The sequence below is a fragment of the Melospiza georgiana genome, chromosome 1 (assembly GCF_028018845.1).
Source record: "Melospiza georgiana isolate bMelGeo1 chromosome 1, bMelGeo1.pri, whole genome shotgun sequence".
NCBI classification, from domain to species: Eukaryota; Metazoa; Chordata; class Aves; order Passeriformes; family Passerellidae; genus Melospiza; species Melospiza georgiana.
The window spans coordinates 5,974,227-5,996,443 of record NC_080430.1 but is presented as its reverse complement, the minus strand read 5'-3'; the positions used below and the strand labels follow the sequence as shown (position 1 = coordinate 5,996,443).

The window sequence follows — 22,217 nt, the reverse complement described above, 5'->3', positions numbered from 1 at the left end:
TAATTGTTTAAAGAAGAAAAGATTCCACAGAAGTCAGCGTCTCTTATTGGAATGTTCAATGCAGTGACAGCACTTCTAGGAGGAACACAGGGAAATGATTTTTTACTATTCTGTAGCAAACCCATGACTCTTTGATCCCAATATTTGCCTCTTATTAGGCAAAACCTGATGCCAAGCACACCTGACATTAGTTCTGACTCTGGCCTAAGCCCCACTGCCTTTATTTGGGCTCTCCAGAGTTGTTTCTCATTTGACTTCTATTTAGACCTACCCTGACCTGAGTCAGATTGAGCAGATAATGAGGCATTTTTAGATTTATTCATTTCATCAGATTTACACTGTCATGCATGCAAGACCCACACCCAATATTTCTTTACATCCTACTGACACTTAAGTGGAATTTTGCCCTATTGTGTACGCATAGAATTCCAGAAAATTCCAGTAGTAATTTGGCTAGAGGTTACCAAGAGAAACCCAAGCAGTGGGCTGAGGTGAGCACATTCAGTGGCTTTAGAAGTCTTTATTAATATATTGAATAAACTCTCTATTATTATATTAAACAAACTCTCTATTATTATATTAAGTCCTGGAGGTAATGCTGCCTTCCCAATTCCTTCTGCATGCTACTGAGCCAAAGGAAAATATACAAGAGATCAATGATGTTTCTCACAAAAGTATACATAAAATAGTGCTTGAAAGGTTGCACCTACTCTTATCTACTGCCTGAAAGAGATTAACCCAGTCACCCAAATCAGAACCCTTTGGAAAATCTCTTCCATGGTGCTGCGGGTTAAAAATCACTTTACGTGAAGTATCTACAGGAACAACCAGCATTTTTATCAAAACAAATAATTATTTGAACCTGTCATGCTGATACTCCTTAAACACCCTAATATTTTCCTTTTGTTGCCGTTCTCTTTCTAATCTGATGAAAGATTTTCTGCTGCCATCAGAGCTTTCAGCTCCAAGTGCTGCTTGGGAAGGGTGGCTGGGATGAAACATGAAATCCTCTCCCTGTGGCACAAAATGATTGGATCTTAGCCTGTGCTTTTCTCCCACTTGGGAGGAAATCTTTTCTCTTGAGCAGCTATTTTACCCCTCAGTGTGTACCAGAGACTCCAGCAACTCTCCTGCAAAGCACAGGGGTTTGTAGTGACAAAGGATGATCTGACAAAAATAAATATTAGGAGAATGAAGTGCTGTGATTTTCTGTTTTCCCACAGTCGTCGAGAAGCAAGAGAATTAAAAATCTGTGGGACATCTGGAAAGCTTCCCTGGACACTTCACCTGCAGAGGGTAAAAGATACCGAGAATGAAAGAAATATAACACTGGGAAAAGAAATTATTTATCTGGAATTAGTAACCACTTACACTCTGGATAAGGAAGTGACAAAATCTGCGTTTGAGTGTTTGTGATATTATCCTGCCTGGAAGCTGTCCAGGGAAGCACCATTTTCTACTGAAACTGTCATGTGATGAGATTATCTGCTGATAAACTCATCCTGGGATGGGATTACATTTCGTTATTTCACTGCTGGTTAGAGCTGCAATGCAGCAAATTAGGGGAGGGGAAAGGTGGGATGGCTCTGGCTGCCCCAAACCAAATGGTGCCTTGAAGTAAAGCAAGTCCTGAAATCTGTAAGCTTCTGGAATTTACTCTTCCTTTTTCTTCTTTTTCTTTTTCTTTTTCTTTTTCTTTTTCTTTTTCTTTTTCTTTTTCTTTTTCTTTTTCCTTTTCTTTTTCTTTTTCTTTTATCTTTTTCTTTTATCTTTTTCTTTCTCTTTCTCTCTTTTTTTTTCCCCCCAGGAAAGCAAATTGTTCAATAAAAATGTCTGCTTTTCATGGCTGAAACACTGGCCATCACATTGCTGAAATGTTTCTTTGGGCATTACTGTTGATGAGAGAAATTTCTGAAAGCTAAGCCAGAGATTCTTTTGCACATTCTGCACCCACAGTGACAGTAAAATCAGGCATTGCAGTCCACAGAAGTGCAAGAGATGGTGTAATGCAGTAACTTTAGACACACAGCTCTGCCTCATGACCATTTTGTGTCTGATTTATGGGCTCACTCAGGACTTCAAACCTGGCATGAGGGATTGCTTTAACTCTGCTGCTCCTGCTTGCTGTGCTGGTCTGGAAGTGCTTCTTTTATCTCCACACTCCTCATCTGGAGTCCCAAAGTGACAGATTTAAAGGGACAAATTCAAATTCAAATATAAGTAGGATATAGTCAATCTAAGTCCATTCTGTCTAAGAACTTTTCCAAACAAGCCAAATGCTGCATGAAAGACCACTTATTTCCTGGGTATTCTTCAATAGATTGTTGAAATTTCAAAATACATTGCAAAAAAAATATGCAGAGGTGATCACAGGGTGGAAGCGTGGGATTACACAAGGGAAGTGCAAAACTGCTACTGGAAATTTAAGATATTTCTTTGATCTGTTCAAATACAGATTTATAGAACACAGGTGCTATGAAACTTTAGGAAATTTGGAATACAGAAAAACTATTCTTGAAGCAATGGGTTGTACCAAGACCTTTTTCCTTATAGATTAGGGATTTAGGAGTGCTAAATCACCAGGAAAGTCAACCATCCTTCTTTCAAGTCAAAAAGCTGTGATGACAAAGATCTTTCCCTGCCCATGAATGAAGCATTCCTCTTTCTTGTACACTGAGCAGAGCAGTTACCTCTGATATTTTATTAACCTGGTTTGAGACTGCCTGCTTTTAGTTGGAAGAGCTTGACACTTTGCATTTCTGACTCATTAACTCAAAGTAGCAACTTCAGGAGAGCACAGTTGTGACTGAGTTCACAGGGGTCTGAGGATGAAGGAAGAGATGAGGATCTGACTCCATGTTTCAGAAGGCTTGATTTATTATTTTACGATATATATTATATTAAATCTATACTAAAAGAAGAAAGAATTTCATCAGAAGGCTAGCTAAGAATAGAATAAGGAATGATAACAAAGGCTTTTTTCTAATTAATGGCCAACCACAGCTGACTGTGATTGGCCATTAATTAGAAACAACCACATGAGACCAATCACAGATGCACCTGTTGCATTCCACAGTAGCAGATAATCAATGTTTACATTTTATTTCTGAGGTGTCTCATCTTCTCAGAAGGAAAAATCCTAAGGAAAGGATTTATCATAAAAGATGTCTGTGACACACAATGGATCCCAGTCAAGGCAGGGAAAGAGCAGAAGATATTTGGGGCGAATTTCATGCAGAAAACTTTCCTCTGGGTAAACTCATGTCCTAAAATTTCCACAGTAGCAACTTTCATTTCTTTCAACTACACTGCTGAAGAAGACAGAACACCAAGCAGATTTGTTTTACCTATTTCCATTTGGATTTGCAGGCATTCCAAAGGAACTTCAGAGCCACTCAGATCCATGCTGTGGCAGTTGAAAAAGTCACCAGCCAAAAGACAATTTGCATTTGAACGCTCATGTTTGGGATCCTGGTGGGCCGTAACCCAAAAACGCTGATCTTCTCCTTGCCCTGCTGCGCACAGGGATGCACAGAGGTTTGTCACAGACAACTTTTATGGAAAATCCTTTCCTTAGGATTTTTCCTCCTGAGAAGCTGAGAAACCTCAGGAACAAAATGTAAACAATGATTATCTGCTGCTGTGGAATGCAACAGGTGCATCTGGGATTGGTCTCAATGTGGTTGTTTCTAATTAATGGCCAATCACAGTCAGCTGGCTCAGACAGAGAGCCAAGCCACAAGTCTTTGTTATCATTCCTTCTTTTTCTATTCTTAGCCAGCCTTCTGATGAAGCTTTTTCTTCTATTCTTTTAGTATAGTTTTAATATAATATATATCATAAAATAATAAATCAGCCTTCTGAAACATGGAGTCAGATCCTCGTCTCTTCCCTCATCCTCAGACCCCTGTGAACAGGGTCACAGAGGTGTCTGACTCTCCAGGAGAGCTGGGCTGTCAGCTGAGCCCTGAAATGTGTACATTCCCCATGAAATGTGACCCCTTATGAGGAATATTTGGCAAGGGGCACCTGTCACAGACACTCCTGGCAAAGGAGATCCAGATGTTTGGGCCCCTTCTCTGTGTGTGTCACCTTTTCACTTTACTGCCTGTGGTCAGCAGCAGACATAAGAGCTCCAGGTGCAGGATTAAAGCCAAAATCAATCCCCTGATGGAAACTGGCTCCTGCTTTTCCTCTGTGAAGGAGGAGCTGCCACTTGTCTTAGAAATCCTACCTGATTTCCTGCTAAAACCAGTTTGTTCAGCCTGACCAGGCCTAGGTTTATAAGCCTTCTTTTTCAACTAAAAGATCTATTTCTCTCCTACCCAATACAGAATCACAGGTTTGAAAGAAGCCATTTTACCATTTTCAACTGCAAAAGAGCAGTATTAGCCCATTCCCTTCAAATGTGTGCTGAGATCCACCTTACAACCAGTTATGTTTCTTCTGCCACCACTGATCCCAACAGAACCAACTGTTTCAGGATATTCCTTAGGAAATGCCAGCTTATGAAAAGCTAAAGATTTTCAGAAAACTGGAGCTTGATTCTTATAAAAGAAATGGTGAAGGAATAGCAACCCCTCTGATGGAGTTTTTCCTCCCCCCAAAAAGTAGGCAATTGTTATATAATCAGAAGAATTAAGAAACTTCAGGTAAGGCACAGCATTTTAAACCTGGAAATTCTTGCTCATCTACATTGGATGTTTAAATGGAAGACAAAGAAAACACTATTTGGAACAGAAAGTCTAATTAAAGGCGTCCAAAGTGAAATAATCTACCCTGCATGGCTGAGCAGAATATCATAATTATGTGCAACAGATAAAAACTCTCACTCTCAGCAAGTTTGTGTCATGGAAAGAATCAAAAGTGGTTGTGCCCATTCCAAAGTTTCTGCTTTCCAGAGGGTGTGAAAGAGAAACTCAATGGACACTGATCAGAAGATCTCAAACTCAAGTGTTTGTGTATCAGGAACTGCACACGTAAGAACAAGGATTTCTACCAGAAAGGAAAATTTCTTCATGGAGCTGCTCCATGCATCTGTGACAGAGAAAAGCAGATCTGGGACAAACAAACTCAGTTCCTGGGAAGGAGAAGGGCTGGCAGATCTGATGGGGACCTGTGGGAGGCTCATGCCCCTTTGGAAGGGCAGGAGGGGGCTGAAGGCAGTGCCCCGCTCCATTGCAAAGGATGGATTCTATAGGTGACAAATGAATTGATCTCCCAGAACACAATTTTTTATCCCAGAATTGAGGGATGCCGTCACAGGTGTTTCAAGAAATAAACCTCCCTGCCCAAAGATGCAGCAAGGAGCTTATTTAACTCTGCATGCAAAAATTGCAATGAGCAAACACTGCAAGTGCACATCCAGCCCCTGCTGTCATTTGGCTCCAGGTCAGGAACAATGGAAATAAGCATCATAACCACTACTTTATGTGAGGGCCCTATGGAACTGAAACACAAAATAATTTGTCTGAAATCACCAAACAGTCCAGCAGCAGGGCCTGGACAAGGTGGAGTCTCCTGTGGTTCTTTCTGTTAGGTTGTCCTGTGTAAAAACACAGTGAATCTCAGTGCATTTATCTATATTTTACATTTGATGGTGGGAAAGGTTGTAGAAGTGGCTTCCTTCTGCCTTTACAGCTCAAATATTGCCATCACCTCTGAACCTCAGCAGTCTCTTTTCTGCTATGCTCCTGCCACCTTCCCTGAGAGGCTGGGCTGGGGGTGGTGTCAGCAACCTGATCCCCACCATGACCCACAGTTAAATTCAATCTGAGTCATTATCTTAGCAGGTGGACACCAGGTGAGGAACCAGAATGAGAGGCACCAGCGTCCTTCTCAAAAAGAGCAAGTGAGCAGAGGGCCATAAATTAGGACTACACCTTTATCCAGTAACTTCAGCTGGGAAACTGAAGGCACTAAAACTTCATTTTTTCCCCAGCAGGACATAGTGAAATCCCAGGCTGTTCAGTAGGGCCAGTGCACTCTGCGTGGACAGTCCTTCCTCTATCATAGATTTCTTTTCTGGAAGTGAGCTTTGCTCTGGATTACAATATTGACAAAATGATCTTTAATTCACCTCAATAGTCCAATCACCTCCCAGAGAACTGTAATAGTGACACAGCAGCAGAAACCCAAATTAAAACCATAAACTGCCATAATATCTCTAGGCCAAGTTAATATGCAAAATGTGATTTATTTACACTTGAGAAAAGTTATTGTCCTGAGAAACCCAGAAAAGCCCAGAGGTTAACCTGAGCTTTTGAACTGATGTTTTCAGTGAGAACCAGCAATATCCACCCATGAGTTTCTGGGGGTCACACTTACCACTTGCAGCAGAGCCAGGTACCCAGCACCAACATTATCAAAGTTAACTTTAACTTTTGTCCAGTAAAACGTGCCCGACACGTTGTAAAGGATGCAGTCACTCATGTTGTTAATAATTTTAGAGTCCAAAGGCATATCTCCCTCTGTCTTATTAATGCACTTCCCAAACTTCCCAGCAAAGAGGTTCACTCCCATGATGCTGAAGATGAGCCAGAAGATGAGGCAGACAAGCAGAACATTCATGATGGAGGGGATGGCCCCCACAAGGGCATTGACCACCACCTAGGGGGAAGCAGGAAAGGGAAAACAGAATTAATGTCAGCATTTGTACGGACACTTTATTAACAAGCTGCTGTGCACCCTTGATTAATGAATCTGAACCCTCACATGGTGACATGTGGATAAGCACTGACACTGCCTAAGGAGCCAGACCACCTCTAAAGGATTCAAAAATCACTTTTTTTTTTTCCTTTTGGTAATCAAAGAATAATCTGTTGGCATCCCACCCAAGGGTTGATGCTTTTTCAAGAGGAATCTCTGAATTCAGAAGTCATCTTGACCTCTCAGATCTTTCTGGATAGTGCACTTCAGTCAAACTAAAATAATAATGTGATTAATTGGAAACGGCTGGGGTGCTCTACAGTGACTCAAAATAGAGAAAAAAAAAGATTTCTGAAATCTTTGAATCCACTCAGGCCTCTGTAGCCAGTGGGTTGTGAACTATGGCTGTGATAAATTTTGCTTAATTAAATAATAACAGATTGAGACATGCTGTACTAAGCCAGCTTCCCCTATCTGATCAGTATGCATGATTAAATGAGCAAAATCATTCTAATGTAACAAAATTTTTTTTTTCCTGTGTCACGCTGTAAAATTCCTACACATTAACCTGGGCAAGGCTGTAAACCCCTGCATAAAATCATACATGAAAACAAAAAGCAGAAGGAGCTTTAAAGGTGTGTGAATGATGGAAACGGACACCATGCTGAAGTCAGACAAAAAAAACAAAGTTCAGACCATCTAGAGACCCTCCACAGCTGCCAGGTTTGAATGCAGTGCTGTGCACATCACCCAGGGAAGGTGCACGTCATTTGCTGCTTTGAGCACTGCTGGGGTTTAAGGGGGTTTAGTCATCTGTGCACATCAAACCTTACACTGGAGAATCAGAGAAGATCACTAAAGAATCAGTCACAGAACATCCTAAACTGGAAGGGTCCCAGTTCCCAATCCTGCGCCGCACATTCCAACAGTCACACCATGCAAGGCATTTTCTGAGGAAAGACCTCTATCACAAAATGCAGTTTTTCCCTTTCCTATTTCCATGGAGAACAGGTTTCTCCATGCTCCCAGCCTTTGGAGATGCTGCCTTTGCATAGTCCAGGCAATGCTGCCTCCCAGATGGCTGCAGACCAACCCCACAACATGAATTTCTCTCCATCCCTATCTCATGCTTTGGAGATTAAAATCTGATAGGAGGGCACTCAGCTCTTCTTCTTCTTCTCCATCTACATTTCTGAAACTGAGACAAGGCGATATTGATCCATAAAAATTAAACTTTATTCAATTGGTGAATGTGATTATGGGAAATGTCAGCTCTTCTTTTCTCTTGTGTTAGTGTCCAATTTTCTGACAAGCTAATAACACAACATTCCCTTCTCCATCATTTTTGCATTGCTGTGGAAGAAAAATACCCAGAGGAGTGAAATGGTTTTCATGCATGTATAGCAGCAGCTTCCTCTCCAGCACACAATACAAAATTATGTAGATCTTCCAAAACTCAGATTTATATTTTGTGCATTTATGAATGAAGCTGATTTTCACACAGGAAAAGCTGTTTGACCAATTGTTTTGTTTTGTTTTTCTGTATAGGCCCATTCCTGATGACTTTTCTTGGTTGTTTTTTTTTCTTTTTTGTTTTGTTTGTTTGCTAATTTTATCTTTCAGTTTTGGACGTCAATCAATTCCTAACCTCATCATTTTTATGCCAAATTTACCGTGTTAACCAAAATGCCAAATAATTTCCAAATCAAGGGCTTGTTTGGATATAGCCTTGGCTCTTGTCAAAGTAGTTTTCTTTTGCTTCTCTGCACAACAATATTTTTCTTCAGTTTTAACCCATGCCAGCAAAAACCACATGCATTTGTGAAGCCAGGTTTCAGCAGTACAAGTGATGGCCATGCCCACATCCTGCTTTTTCCCTTCTGCTGAGTTATGTTCAATGGCCTGTAGATAACAAAACAAGGCACGAGGCTGGAGCAAATCCTGCAGCACCTCTCTGAATGAATTATTAACAGGGAGGGTTCATTCTTCCCTCACTGCTTCTGCTCTTGCACCAGGGTGATGCCATTTGTTCTGGTGGAAGCATTCTTGTTCTGCGCAGAGAAAAGTGAGAGGAAGACCTGGATACATAAAGGCAGGTCACTAGCATAAATTCATATTAAAAGTTGCACATCTTGCCATGGAAAGGGAGGAATTTCTGCTGCACTCTGGAACAGCAGCACATATATCCGTGTGTAAGAAAAGGTTTCATACTTGTTGGTTGCTATCAATACCTTTTACAAGTCAACTTCCAGGTGACTTCTTTAGGGACATCTAGAAACTGAGCCCCCTTCTGCCCTAACTCACAGTGATGCAATCTATAACCTGTGTTTGGTCTCCAGCTCCCCTGATCTCACAGGCCACCTCCTCAACCCAAGCTGATTCAGATTTTTAATCCAGAAATAGACTTGCATGATGAGCTAATCCTCCCTTTGCTCTGACAGACTCCCCACAGTGATTTCAGGCCCAGACTATAACTCCCAGTGAAGCTCAGGCACAGCTTTTGCAAAGACATCTAATTTTCAGTGTCATGATGTCAAATAATGGAGGAAAAAACGTGTTATTAGATAATCTGTTCCTGGTGCCCTTTGTCCTCAGTTTTAGAAACAGTTGCTGCATTTTTGGGTGGAATTTGTTGAACTTGAGGCATCTGCTCTTAGATGTCTTCTCCTATCATTCCCATCTTCACTGGGGGGTGTTACCATTGCACATTGCTCTGGGTAATTAAAAAAATCAGAGCTTCCTTGTAGCTGTCATGTTTCTTTCAGATTTTTAATCACACTCGTATTTCCCTGCAGAGACTTTCCCATTTTTAATTCCCCCTTTCCAGCACTTTCATGGAATTCCAGTGTTGAAGCACTGCAACTCTCCCTCTGTTTCCTGAGGGGTTATTCCCAGGGTTATTCCCCTGCATATTCAGGGATTCTAACATCACCTCATTGGTCAGACTGGCCCCAAAGCCTGTGTCCTGCTGAACAGTCATGCTGGTCCCTGTGTCCTTCTCAGCTGCTGTTTTCCAAGAAACATCCCCCACAGTGACCTACATTCCTCCTCCTGATGTAGCCAATGTATGTGGGTTTATTAAAATGTGTGTTGTACAACAGATCCATTTTTCACTGTGATCCAGATCAGCCAGCATAATTCCCTTATCTGTAATTTCCCTTACATTGATTCTGAGTGCTGTCAGCAAATATTTTCTATTTTCTTCCAGATGCTGTTAAAGTACAGATTAAAGACAGTTCTCATTTTGAACAATCCCTCACCCTGAGATGCTCATCACCAAATTTACAGTGTGGTCACTGTTTACAATTACTTTTTGAGATCCATCACCCATTTAAAGATGTGTTTACTTGTCTGATACAAAGCTCGTGTTTGCATCACAGTATCTCATGGTATCAGATTCCTCTCTGAAATCCAAGGATTCTGTATCAGCACAGTTACTGTCATCAGCATAATTTGTAATCAAATCAAAGGCCCATATCAGTTTTACAAGAACTATTCCCATGAAATCATGCTAACTAGCATTAATTATGCTGTTTCTTTCCTGCATGCATCTTGTAGCAGTCTCACCATGACTTCGCCCGGGATCTTTTTCACATTAAATGGTCTCTCATCATCCCCCTCATCCTTCTAAAATACTGCCTGCAATACTGTAAATACATCCTTCTAAAATAACCTCCCTTGCAGGGAAGTGCCACCTCTGAAACAATTCCCTGATGGACAGCAAATGGGGAGAATGAGAGATGTCATTATTTGGGACAGGCAGATCTAAGGTACTTTATTCTGGGCTCATGAGTGTAAAGCCTCTGCCAGGTGGGATCCTGGTCTTCCTGGGGTCTTTTTCTGAGGACTGAGGGGCAGGATGGCACCAGTTCATCCTTATTTTGCAGACCTCTCATGGCACAGGAGCTGCTGAGGCTTGTGTCAAACTTTCAGAGCTCCCAGACTGTTTTAGGTTAGGGAGAGAATTGAGGTCTGATGGCAGCAAGTCCTCTTGGCTACCCAAGAGCTCCTCTGTGCCTTTGTCTCATGGAAAGTTGCCTCCAAAATTTAGGCACAACATGGATGAAATAAGTCTCTTACTGCACTAAATGAGAACTTGCTCCTGTTCTAGCCCTGCAGAGATGTTTCAGTTATTCAAGAAAGAGGCATTATAATAGAACAAACTATTATTATTTTCTCACTGTCACTGTTTGCTTCTCAACATTATCATTATTTAATCCATCCCTGTGCTGGCAATCTTCCTGTGCATTTTGGAGCATATGAACTCCTAATAATGAAAGGTCTAACTGTCCCTAGTCTTGTTAAGTGTGGTTAGACAAACTAAAACTAAAATGATTTGCTTTTCCAATAGCACGTATTCTCAATTATACTTTATCATGGTTTACAAGCTAATTCACCACCTCTGATAGCTCAGAATGACTGAATATATTTCAACTGCAGCTATGGTACAGGAAAGAAAAGGGGATATTGAGTCGGGGAAGGAAATTTGCTGGGCTGATCTACGTTAAGATCTTCACCAAGCCAGCCTCTTGCTATTCTCAGAGAAAAAATGAGGAGTTTTTCATGTTAGATTTTTCTCTATTCTACTAATGCTTTTCTGATGTTTTTGGCTCATTTCCCCACTGCTATTCAGGTTTGAATCCAATTTAGTTAAACTGATGTGAAATCGTGAGCAAACAATTGTCTGTCAGCTTAGAACACACTGAGTTTTGCTTGGGCTTGTAAATCCACCAGTAAAAGCTAAGCCTTCATAAGCCAGGTCTGAACTGATTTGAGAGAATCTGTGCCCAAATCACTTTGGTAGTTAAACTCCTGCTTTTGCTAATACTGAATGCTGAAATAGTTCCATCTGTGAATGTTTATTAAAGACTCAGAGTAAAGTCATCAAATGATAGGAGGGAGAGCTTTAATTATTGTCAGTAGTGCAACCTCACTTTGAGCCTTTGCACTTTGGTTTTGTGTTATTTGGTCAATTACCTGCAAAATATTGCCTGACTGCTGGAAAGATTGTGGTGACCAAAGCAATTCAGGTTTGGGTGCCTGCATAAACAGAGCCTTTTGAATCTTTTTGCCTTAGTACCAACACAGAAGTGGTCTGCAATACTGGCCTAATCTTCATCCACAAAAATAATATGATTTAGTTAATCAAAAAATCTTTGGAACAAAGTGTTATACTGCCAAATCTGGTCATCCACAGAAGGGGAAAAGAATGGATGTTGGGTTTTCCTGCACTGCTGTATGGTGATATTTCCTGGCTCATCTCAGTTGTTAGGTTCTCCAGCCTTCAGTCTCTTGCTGTGAGAGCATTGCAATGAGATAATTCATTGCTGGGAGATCAGTGCATGAAATACACTTTTAGTCATTGATGATTCAAGCCTAAATTTTGTCTGCAGGAAAGCTTTACCCTGAATATACATCACTGTGAAATATGCAGCATTTTCCCGGGCCTAGCAGAGAGATTTGGGATCACTGATATAATTTGACACAGAATTTTGTCACAGATTTGCTTTACCTTGCTATGCAATCTGCAAGGTTAGCAGTAAGAACACAGCTGTCACCACCTGCATGTCATGCAGGGTGTGAGGAATTAAATAAAGTGCTTATCTAAACAATAATTGATTCTTGTTAGCAGGTAGGCTTAACAAATAAACAGGTATGCTGTGGGAATATAGCCAAGGTGGCAAAGGAATGTAGAAAAGAAAGAGATGGATGCACAAGATGGAGCAACAAGTACAAGCTGCATGATTTTAATGTTAATCCCAACATTCCTCATTAAAACTGCAATCTGTTCAAAGGAAAAGAAAATCATTCATTCATTTGCTTTCCCTATCTTTAGCATTTCTAATTTTTGCTTTAATTATTAGTGAAAATGTCCTTAAGAACTTTCTAATCACTCTCATTTTAACACGAGTCAAAACAGGGAGCAAACTTTAACTTGGCTGCTCCCCTGATACACCTTATAAAGGAGAGGTAGCTGATAACCAGGTGCTTCCTCATCCAAAAATTGCTTTTTTTAAGGTGTAGTGTGACAAGTTAGGCACTAGGATTAGTTTATCACTAAATCACTAAATCTACCCAAGGATAAAGATGCAATGACACAACCAAGACCAAGGAGGGATTTCTTTGCTGCTTTGACAAAGCACTGTCACTCGCTTTGGCTGACAAAACTATGTACAGCAATCCCCTGATACACTTAGATCCACACCAAGGTGAGCATTTCTAAGTTTTGCTTTCATTATTAGTGAAAACGTCCTTAAGAACTTTATAATCGTTCTCATTTTAACACGTGTCAAAACAGCGAGCAAACTTTAGCTTGGCTGCTTCCTTGATACACCTTATAATGGAGAGGTTGTTGATAACAAAATGCTTCCTCACCCAAAAAATATGTTTTTTTAAGGTGTAGTATCACATGCTAGGCACCAGGATTAGTTTATCACTAAATCCACCCAAGGATAAAGATGCAATGATACAACCAAGACCCAGGAGGGATTTCTTTGTTGCTGTTAAAGCACTGTCACTCATTTGCTTTGGCTGGCAAAGCCACGTGCAGAAATCCCCTGTTACACTGTGTTGCACACCAAGGTGAGCTCTAAAGGGATGCTTTGTGTCCTCTTACCCTCATCCCCTCAAAGCGTGACAGGGCTCTCAGGGGCCGCAGGGCACGCAGCGTCCGCAGGGATTTGATGGGACCCATCTCGGAGTATCCAAGAGTGCTGGCAACCAGGCTGATTAAAGAGACCTGGATGGAGACAAAAAAAGTGGAAATTCAACCTGTTAGAACGCTCCTGGCATTTTCCTGTCGCCACATTTCTCTTCCCAGAGAAAAGCAAGGCACAGTTCTTCCCAAGAATATTTCTGGGTTTTGCATTTTCTGAACCTCAGAGAAAGGAAAAACACAATTCTTATCATTTGCTGTGCCTGTGTTTGTGCCAAAGTAGAATGCAATGTGGAGATTGTTTACCCAGAGCGATGGTGTTTTGTTTCCTTGGCCTGTCAGGGCCAGGTGTGTGTGTGTGTGTTGGGACTGTCAGATGACAGTCACGAGATTCTGTGCAGGGTGTGCAGAGTGGAGTGCTTGGCAGATTCAGTGTAGATGTAACATAATATAGTGTAATATAATATAGAATGATATAGTATAATAAAGTAATTAATTAGCCTTCTGATAAGATGGAGTCAGATGCATCATTCTCTCCCCCATGTCGGGGGTGAAAATATCCACTATATTTTCTGGCTTTCCTCCCTGGAAAGAAACAGCTGGTTAGTGGGACAGTGGGGAAAAAAATCTTAAATGGGAGCCATTACGATCCAAAGAGAAGAAAGGATGATCCTTCACAAAGTGGATGACAAAAAGATCACCATAACAGACCCACCACTCTGTGCTGTTTTCTGTGCACTCCCTGAGGTGTGTGTAAGTTACACTACCCAAAAATGAGCCAGGTAAGTGTTACAATTGAGAGCTTTCTGGAAAAAAAAAAAGCATATCTAACACTTTCCAGCAGAGAGAAAGAATTTTGGTATTTACATTTAATCACTAGTCTTCACTTCTAACTAAGTGATTAGAAACAAATTTTCTACATTGCTGGTACACATGACTATACCACAGACCTTAAAAGAATGATGTGCATGGCTCTTCCATTCTGCTCATACTCACTTTTTCTGGTTTCTGCACAGTCTCTAAAGGAGATGGAAATTTGACAGGTGGTCAGTGTTGAGGTTCACACCTTTCCAAGACTATTTATTTGAAATGAACTTCCTGAATCTGGGAGCAGCACGGAGGGGTTCCCATGCTCTTCACATTCTCAGAGCTTTTGTAATGCCCTAGTTGGTCCAAACTGTGGGTGGTATCAGGCACAGGCTTGGATTCTGAATGAACTGAGTGGCAGTGGAGATTGTGAACATATGGAGCAGTAGGGTTCTGCATGCTCAAATCAGGGTTCACAGCCTGAAATCTTACTGAGCAAAGAGTGAAAACAAACAGAGCTCTCCAACACTGAAGGTATCATGCCAATTTGCATGTCTTAAAAAAACCCAAAATAACAAACAAAACCAGAATCAATCACCACAATTTAAAACATTATCTTTTTAGAAGGATAAACCTGTGTATATTACTTATCTTCCTTTTAATTTGTTTGGTTTTTTTTTCTCACAGCCCCAGTTATCACAGTACTGGATATCTCATACTCACCAATGGGAGTGTGCAAAGCTCATCTGTGAGGAGTGGGTGATGATGCCATTTTCAAGACAGCAGCTAAGCCTAAAAGCAGGGATTCCTCCACATTATAAAAAATTGCTGCTAGGAAATTCCAGCACCTCCTTGAACACTGACAGCTCTGGAAGGAAACCTTCCTTTTAATTTTAGGATGGGATGATTTTTACTCTGAAGCCCACTGCTGCTGACCAGCCCAGCATCACCCACAAGGTGATGGGATAAATCAGGGCAAGACCTGGCCCTTAAATCCCAAGACAGTGGGAGCATCCTTTCTCCTGAATGTGCATTTATTTACATACCAGCGCTGTCTGCACAGCTAAGCACTTTGTAAAAACTCGCTCCATTTGTTAAATTATTTACCTGCTGATGGCTTCGTTGTGTCATGTGGGGGACTAAGGGCAGGAGGTCTCAGAGAAACCCAGCCTGGGCTGGGGTTTGTGCCAGGGTAAGTCAGATGGCTGAGTGGCACAGAGGCTGGCTGCCACCCTGTCACTTGTCACTCCTTAACAAGGTGTGACACAGACTCACCTCCTGTGTGCAGCTGGGGCAGAGCAAAGGGCCAAACAAACCCTTCTGCCTTTTGGTGCTGAGTGCCCTGTGAGAGCATCACACTAGACAGGCAGACTGGGCTCAGGGTCTGATGTCCTGGGCCTCACAGACACTGAGGAGGCAAAAATCACCAGCAATCCTTTGGTTCCATCCCTGGGACAGCAGGTCTGAACCTGTGACTTGAGCATGATGCCTAAGTCATTTTAGAGTAAGCAATGCCACAGGTTTGACCTGCTCCTTCCACCTGGAGGAGTGATGGGATTCCAATGCTGCTCACCCAAAGCTCACAGCTGAAGAAGAAAATCTGGGTTTAACTTAAAAACCGCCTTCAGCTCACTAATGTACCATTTTCTGCCTTCCCTGTTTCTCACCAGCCTGGTTTACATCCTGTACTCTTTAGCTGCATAAACACAGAGTTCAAATTCTCCTTTTATTAACTCTTCCCACTAATTTAATGTTGCCTAAATAATGGTAAAGGGCTGAGGATTTGTCTAACAGCAGTAAGCAAATGTGCACCATAGCTATATACTAAAGCCATTCAATTAAGTCATCTTAAAATCTACAAAATAACAGGCATGAAGGAGAATACATGATAGGAGAAACACTGTGGCACATATTTTTGGCTTTGGTGGAAAGTTTAGTGCAGAAAACAGCCTTAACCTCACAAAGGCTTGGATTTTTCTGTCCAGAAAGGCTGAAGATATGAGAACAGCTCAATGATTTTATGCTCAGAGACAGAAACCAAGATCCATACACTCACACACCAAGGGAAGCTCACTAATATATAAAATTGATCCATAAAATGAATGTAGATATTTAAATAAAAATTAATCAAATACAGGCTACCCAACACCCTTCTTTGCTAGTTTCACCCATGATGACTGAAAATCAAATCTTATCAGGGTTTTCAAACTGCTTTGGTTGGAGCATCTGCACAATTCCTCCTTCATCCTGGATTTGTGTCCCATAGCTGCCCTTTCTGCCAAGGCAGAAGCTTTTTGGTTCAAATCCTTTGGATCTGAGCGGGTTCTCATTTCCTTTGGAGTGAATCTGAGAGGGTTCCCATTTTCTTCTGAGAGCCACCAATGTCACCCTGAAACATATCACAGGTGGTGCTGCCCTCCTGACACAGATTTACACAGCATTAGATATCTCTGCAGAGGATTAGGTCACGAAGCTGTGTGATATTTGGCAATGATTTACAAGGCTCGAGTCAGAACAGAGTTGGGGACAACTTGTTTAAATGCTTGGATGTTGGTTTTGAAGGTATCCCTGTCAAGTTTTATTTATAGGAGAATTACCAACGCAGGGACTTGGCCATTTGGACTTGATTAAAAGTGACCCAGAAGGTTATTTTTAGGAAAAAAATCAAGTAGTTTTCAAAATTGGTGCTGACTGCCCCACATAATCACAACAAAAGGTGAAGTCAGCTATTTCTGTTATTTTTTTTTTTTTTACAAGGCTATGCAGCCCAGAGCTGCTCTAAAGTTCTGCTTTGTGCTATGCTCAAAATCAAAAATGTGCTGGCACCCAGAAAACACCTCTAGGGTCAATGTAACCTCCAGATTCAGAATAAGTCACACACACATTTCTAAGCTTTTCAGTATCTGTTTGCAAGGGGTTTTGTAGGTTTTTTGTGAAATCCTAGCCCTGAAGCAGCACTGTAATGTGGTGGAGACAGTGAATCCTAAGGATTCACTCTTGCTTGGAACCATTTCCCATAAAACACCCAATTTGCCTCTGACCTTGAGCTTTCACCTCAACTTCACCTTTTTCACAGCAGGTTACAGGTAAGCTGTGGAATCCCTCATCCTCCTGTGCACTTCTGAGCCAAGCAGATTTATCACAGCTCCCATTTCCCTCCAGCATTTCCTGGAGGTCTTTCCAGAGCTTTCCAGGTCTTTCCAAGCTTTATATCTTACTAAAACTTTCACAGCTTTCCATTTAACTTAATTAGGGAATGGTTTCCCTGTGTTGGGTCTAGACTGTTCCTGATCCCCTTGGCTGGCTGCTCATTTGGTGTCCCTGAAGTCTGCAGCAGAATATTTGAGCTGTCACTGGAATTTTCTGCCTAACTTTAAGTCCAGTGGCCAATCACAGTCAGCTGGCTCGGACAGAGAGTACAAGCCACAAACCTTCGTTATCATTCTTTCCTATTCTATTCTTAGCCAGCCTTCTGATGAAATCCTTTCTTCTAGTCTTTTAGTATAGTTTTAATGTAATATAGATCATAAAATAATAAATCAGCCTTCTGAAACATGGAGTCAGATCCTCATCTCTTCCCTCATCCTGAGACCCCTGTGAACTCGGTCACAAATAAATATAGATCTGTATCTCTATATTCTCACATATTTCTACATTTCCACATTATTTCTATATTCCCCCAAATTTCTATATCCCCACATATATCCACACACAAGTTTATCTATATAAATTTTACAATAATTTCTATGACAGATGCCTGGACCTGGGGGAAAGGAGAGATAAATGAACCCCCACAGCTTTTATGGTTGCCATTTTCAGTCTCATGATCAAGGGAAAAATGAGAGTTTTTGATTCTGATGCACTGGGCACTGGAAATACCAGCCCTGGGGGTGAACAAACCTGTGGCTGGTGTTTTGAAAGCCAATCTCCTGGTATCTATGTGCCTTGGTGGCATTAGCTGGGGTCTGGAGTGTCCCACTGTATGACATTCATATCTGTTTCCAGGCAAAATCAAGTAGAATCAATGAATTTAGAGGGCTAGAACACAGGGAAGGATCTCTGATGAAAGGTTAGCCTCACTGATAGCTGTATAAATTATATAAATACACACATAATGTAACTCTAATGAGAGTAATTTCTTAATGTCTTAATAATTTTGACAATCCACTTCAAAGTCTTGTCTAGGAAGCAGAACATTTTTCCAGTAATTTCCAATTTCTTGTCACAATTTCACTATTTTGCAGGATTTCTGTCATTCTTATGGTAAGAAATGTGACTTGTGTATGTGTCCAGGTGGTTCTGGAGTAGTGTGAAATTTCCAGTGTTCTCATACTGGTCTCACAGTCATTCACCAGTTACAGATGAGCAGCATTGTCTGACTATTTAAATTATTCACCATGAACACACAGAGATAAAACTCCACAATAATTTTATGTGCCTTCATTATCTAACAGTGACCTGAGCAATCAGAGTTGTAAACCAATGTAAACCCAGTAAAGCCACCCGAGCAGAATTTTAAGGTGGCAGAAAAACAATTACAAAGTAGGGAGTGTGATAATGCAGCACAAGGAGGGAAAAAAATCCTTTAATTAGAAGATCATAGAGAGTTTTTTTTTTTTTTTTCCTCCAAGGATTGATTGCATTTAGAACAGCAGAGGGTTCCTCCCTACATGAACACATTTTAATATCATATTAGCAGCCTCCACATCCATGGGGTTTGACAGGGAGTCAAGGGCACAGAGTTTGGGAAAAGTGCTTCACCCAGGGCTGGCGAGGTTCCTACAGCAAGGAAAAACTGGAATAAACTGTTTGAGCTGCAATAAAGGCTGTTCCTCTCTTTTATTTTTTTTTTTTTTTTAATTCCTAAAAGCACATGATTTCAGATAACCTGGACTGGAAGCAGACAGACCTGAGCAGCACCATCCCAAGGCAGGCTTGTTTTAATCAACCCCCGCTCACCACTGAGGTGAATTAATAGCAGAGCCCTGAAAACAAGGAATTCTGCCTAAACAACAGCAAAAATCATCCTTGGATAGTCACATAAATCTTAAAACCAACCAGAATCTCCACTAAATGCCTTCTGCACACGTCTGAGACCCTGTGTGTCTCTGTCTCGGAGAGAAGGGGAGACCTCCTTCCTGGTATGGGCAACAGCATATGCTTTATGCAGCCAGGGATTTCATCAAATTAACCTGCTTGTTCAAATTAGAGGGGAGGGAACAGCAGGAAAAAAAAAATAATATAAAAAGACATCTGAATGGAAGCACAGCAGCTGAGCTGAAAGCTCTGGCCACTTATTTAAATAAGCAGTTCCAGCTAATGCAGGCCCCTGGTGCTTTCAAATAGCTTTTTGTGTGCCCCAGAAACACCTGTCTCTCCCTCTCTAATTGTGCCTTTTATAAAAAATAAAAATAGAAGAAATAGTGCTTGGATTGCTGTGGGTGCCTCTTTTCAATCCAGCCTGGCCTCTCCTGCCTTTTTCTGGCAGGGATGGGATCACTTAAAGACCTCTTCACTGTCCAGCATCTTTCAGAGCCAGGACTGAAGTTACAAGTTTCTCCCCTGCCTTGATTTGAAAAGGAACAAAATTCAGTCTTTACCCCAGACACAAGCTGGAAAACCTACAGGGAAACAGGACTTTGCAAATAAACTGAAATACATGGAAATACTTATTTTGGCTCCCTGAAATATGGTTGGAAAATGGGAGCTTGTAATGAGGCTGGTATTCCTTTCAGCATGCACTCTTTCAGAGCAGACTTATATTGTCATTTTATTTTTTTAAAATATCCCTTTGTCCTTTCATTCTGACACTGCATTTTCTGCCACAGAGATGCCAAATTCTATGATTGCACATGCCAATCTAGAAATTGCACATTATGAAAGAAAGGCATAAAGTTAAAGTCTTTAAAAATAGGACACTAGAGAGATACGGAGGTGACCTGAATTCCCATCTCTGCTCACTGTTTCCTTGAATCACAGCCCTCACGTTCAGGTAAAGACTAAAAACTCCTTAAGGCTGCTCTGGGGTTGCTCCATGGCCTGGAGGTGAAAAACGTGTCTGGAAATGAGCTATCAAAGGGCTTCCCTCACTGCAGCAGTTCATTACTGCTCCTGGAGCACTCTCATGTATTATAACATGATGGGCTACACGAGTGCCTAGATTAATTATAAACAAAAATTATCTCCTGGAAAGCCCAGTGCTACTTCTTATTACTCAGGTTTAAAAACTCATTTGCTTCATCCACATTTTTTTTGTTTTGTTTTGTTTTGGGGGGGTTTTTTGTGTTTTTTTTTGTTTCTCCAGGACTTTTCCACCTTTTAAATTTTTTTCCCCTCCATCTACTATGCATACTAAGGCTATAAAACTCTGTTAATATTCCATGTTCTCAGCTTGTCTCCATGTCCAAGCTTTTCAAGGCAATGTTTCCTTTTCAGAGGGCAGCCTTGTTGCAAACAGCATGTGCCACTCTTGTTGGGTTAAATGCTTTTAAATAAATCATTCCTGCATCCTAATTGCTTCCTGGCGGTTTCCTGAAGAACCTCTTTATGTCTTGCTGTTCTCTTAATCTGTCACCTCCCCTACACCTGCTCAGGCTTTTCTAACAGCTCCAGTCAATTCCCAGGGCAGATGGCTGAGAATCAAGAATTAAACCTCAGCTAATTTCCGAGGGCGAGTCGACTGCGAGCTTTCATCCAGCGAGGCAGCAAACCTGACTTATTGATCTGCACTTTTCTCCCCCATCACCACGTACAAATGGATTTTCAGCTTGTCTCAATTCACCTTTTTTTACTGCTAACAGGCACCTTTGCCACACCTTGACACCCAGTTTATTAGCACTGGGGAGGGAATCAGAGAATGACAGGATCTGCTGAGCTGGAAGGGACGCACAAAGATCATGGAGTCCAACTCCTGGCCCTGCACAGAACACCCAAAAAGTCACACCTTGTGCCTCAGAGCACTGTCTAAACTCTGTCAGGCTTGGTGCCATTTCCCTAGGCAGGCTGCTAGGGATTGCTGTGAATTTTGGGGATCACATGGTGTAACTTGATCAGACAAAGCTTGGCCAAGCCCCTAGGGCTCCCTCTGCAGTGGCTGTGCAGGTGGAGATGCTTTGAAAAGTCTGGTGTTTTCTGTCATGATTTAGAGCAAAACAATTTCCTCATCAGCAACTGTGTTCTGCTTCTCATCCAGGTGCTGTGTGGAGAGAGCCTGGATTTGGGGCAGGTGGAGAGAAAAGACTTTCTCACTAAAAAAGATCTCCAAAGCCACCTCCTGTTTCAGCCTAGGGAGCCTTCCTGATGCTGAAAGCTGCAGTCAGGAGTGGACTTGGTTATTATTTATTATGTGAAGGCAGTGTTACCATGCCAGGGGTGGACACAGTGATTCCTGACAGAATTTCCCTGGGGCTCAGCCCCACAGACTCTGCTGCATTCCCATCCCAGCTGGTGGAAGCTGAGGTGCTGAGGTGAAGACAAGTTTCTTTTTGGACTGAATTAGGATCAACCCTACTTAGATATGACATAAGGAAAACAACAACAAAAGCAAAAAAACAAAAAAACAAAAAAAAAAAAAACACAAAAAAACCCCCAAAAAACCAAAAAACAACAACAACAACAACAAAACAAAACAAAACAAAAAAAAAAAAAAACCAAATAAAAAAAGCCCCAAACCTAAAGAAAATCAAAACCCCAAAACAAACAAACCAAACCAGACCAAACCAAACCAAACCAAACCAAACCAAACCAAACCAGAAAGCAAAACCAAAAGAGAAAAATCTGTTTGTGTTGCCTCCTCAAGGTGCTGTTAGGGATTTGCTTGTTTCTCTAAAGCATTTATTTAATCAGATGTTCCAAATCAATATGAAAAAATATCAAATTGTTGTGGGAAACAGGGAAGTCTTGGTTTGAAAATCAGCTCAGTTTAGTTGGGTTCTTGAACCTGACTGATCCTGAATTGTACTGAATATGTCCACATTGTATTAAATCTGCCAGAATGGAGAGGGACTCTGAAGAATTGTAGGATCCCTGACTTTTGCTAGGAAGGATAATGGTACAAATAGGAGTACATACCAAAAGCAGGAATGTTTATCTTCATTTGCCTTAGCAC

General features: G+C 41.3%; 1 protein-coding gene across 1 annotated transcript in view; it reads right to left on the bottom strand.

Moving 5' to 3' along the window:
- The window catches only part of LOC131094203 (sodium channel protein type 5 subunit alpha-like), a 214,261-nt gene that overhangs the window by 6,665 nt on the left and 185,379 nt on the right, over nt 1-22,217 (bottom strand). The window contains exons 22-23 of the mRNA XM_058041717.1: nt 13,265-13,387; nt 6,328-6,609 (exon numbers count right to left, since the gene is read on the bottom strand). Of these exons, the coding sequence (XP_057897700.1) occupies nt 6,328-6,609; nt 13,265-13,387 (405 nt within the window). The remainder of the gene's footprint in view (nt 1-6,327; nt 6,610-13,264; nt 13,388-22,217) is intronic.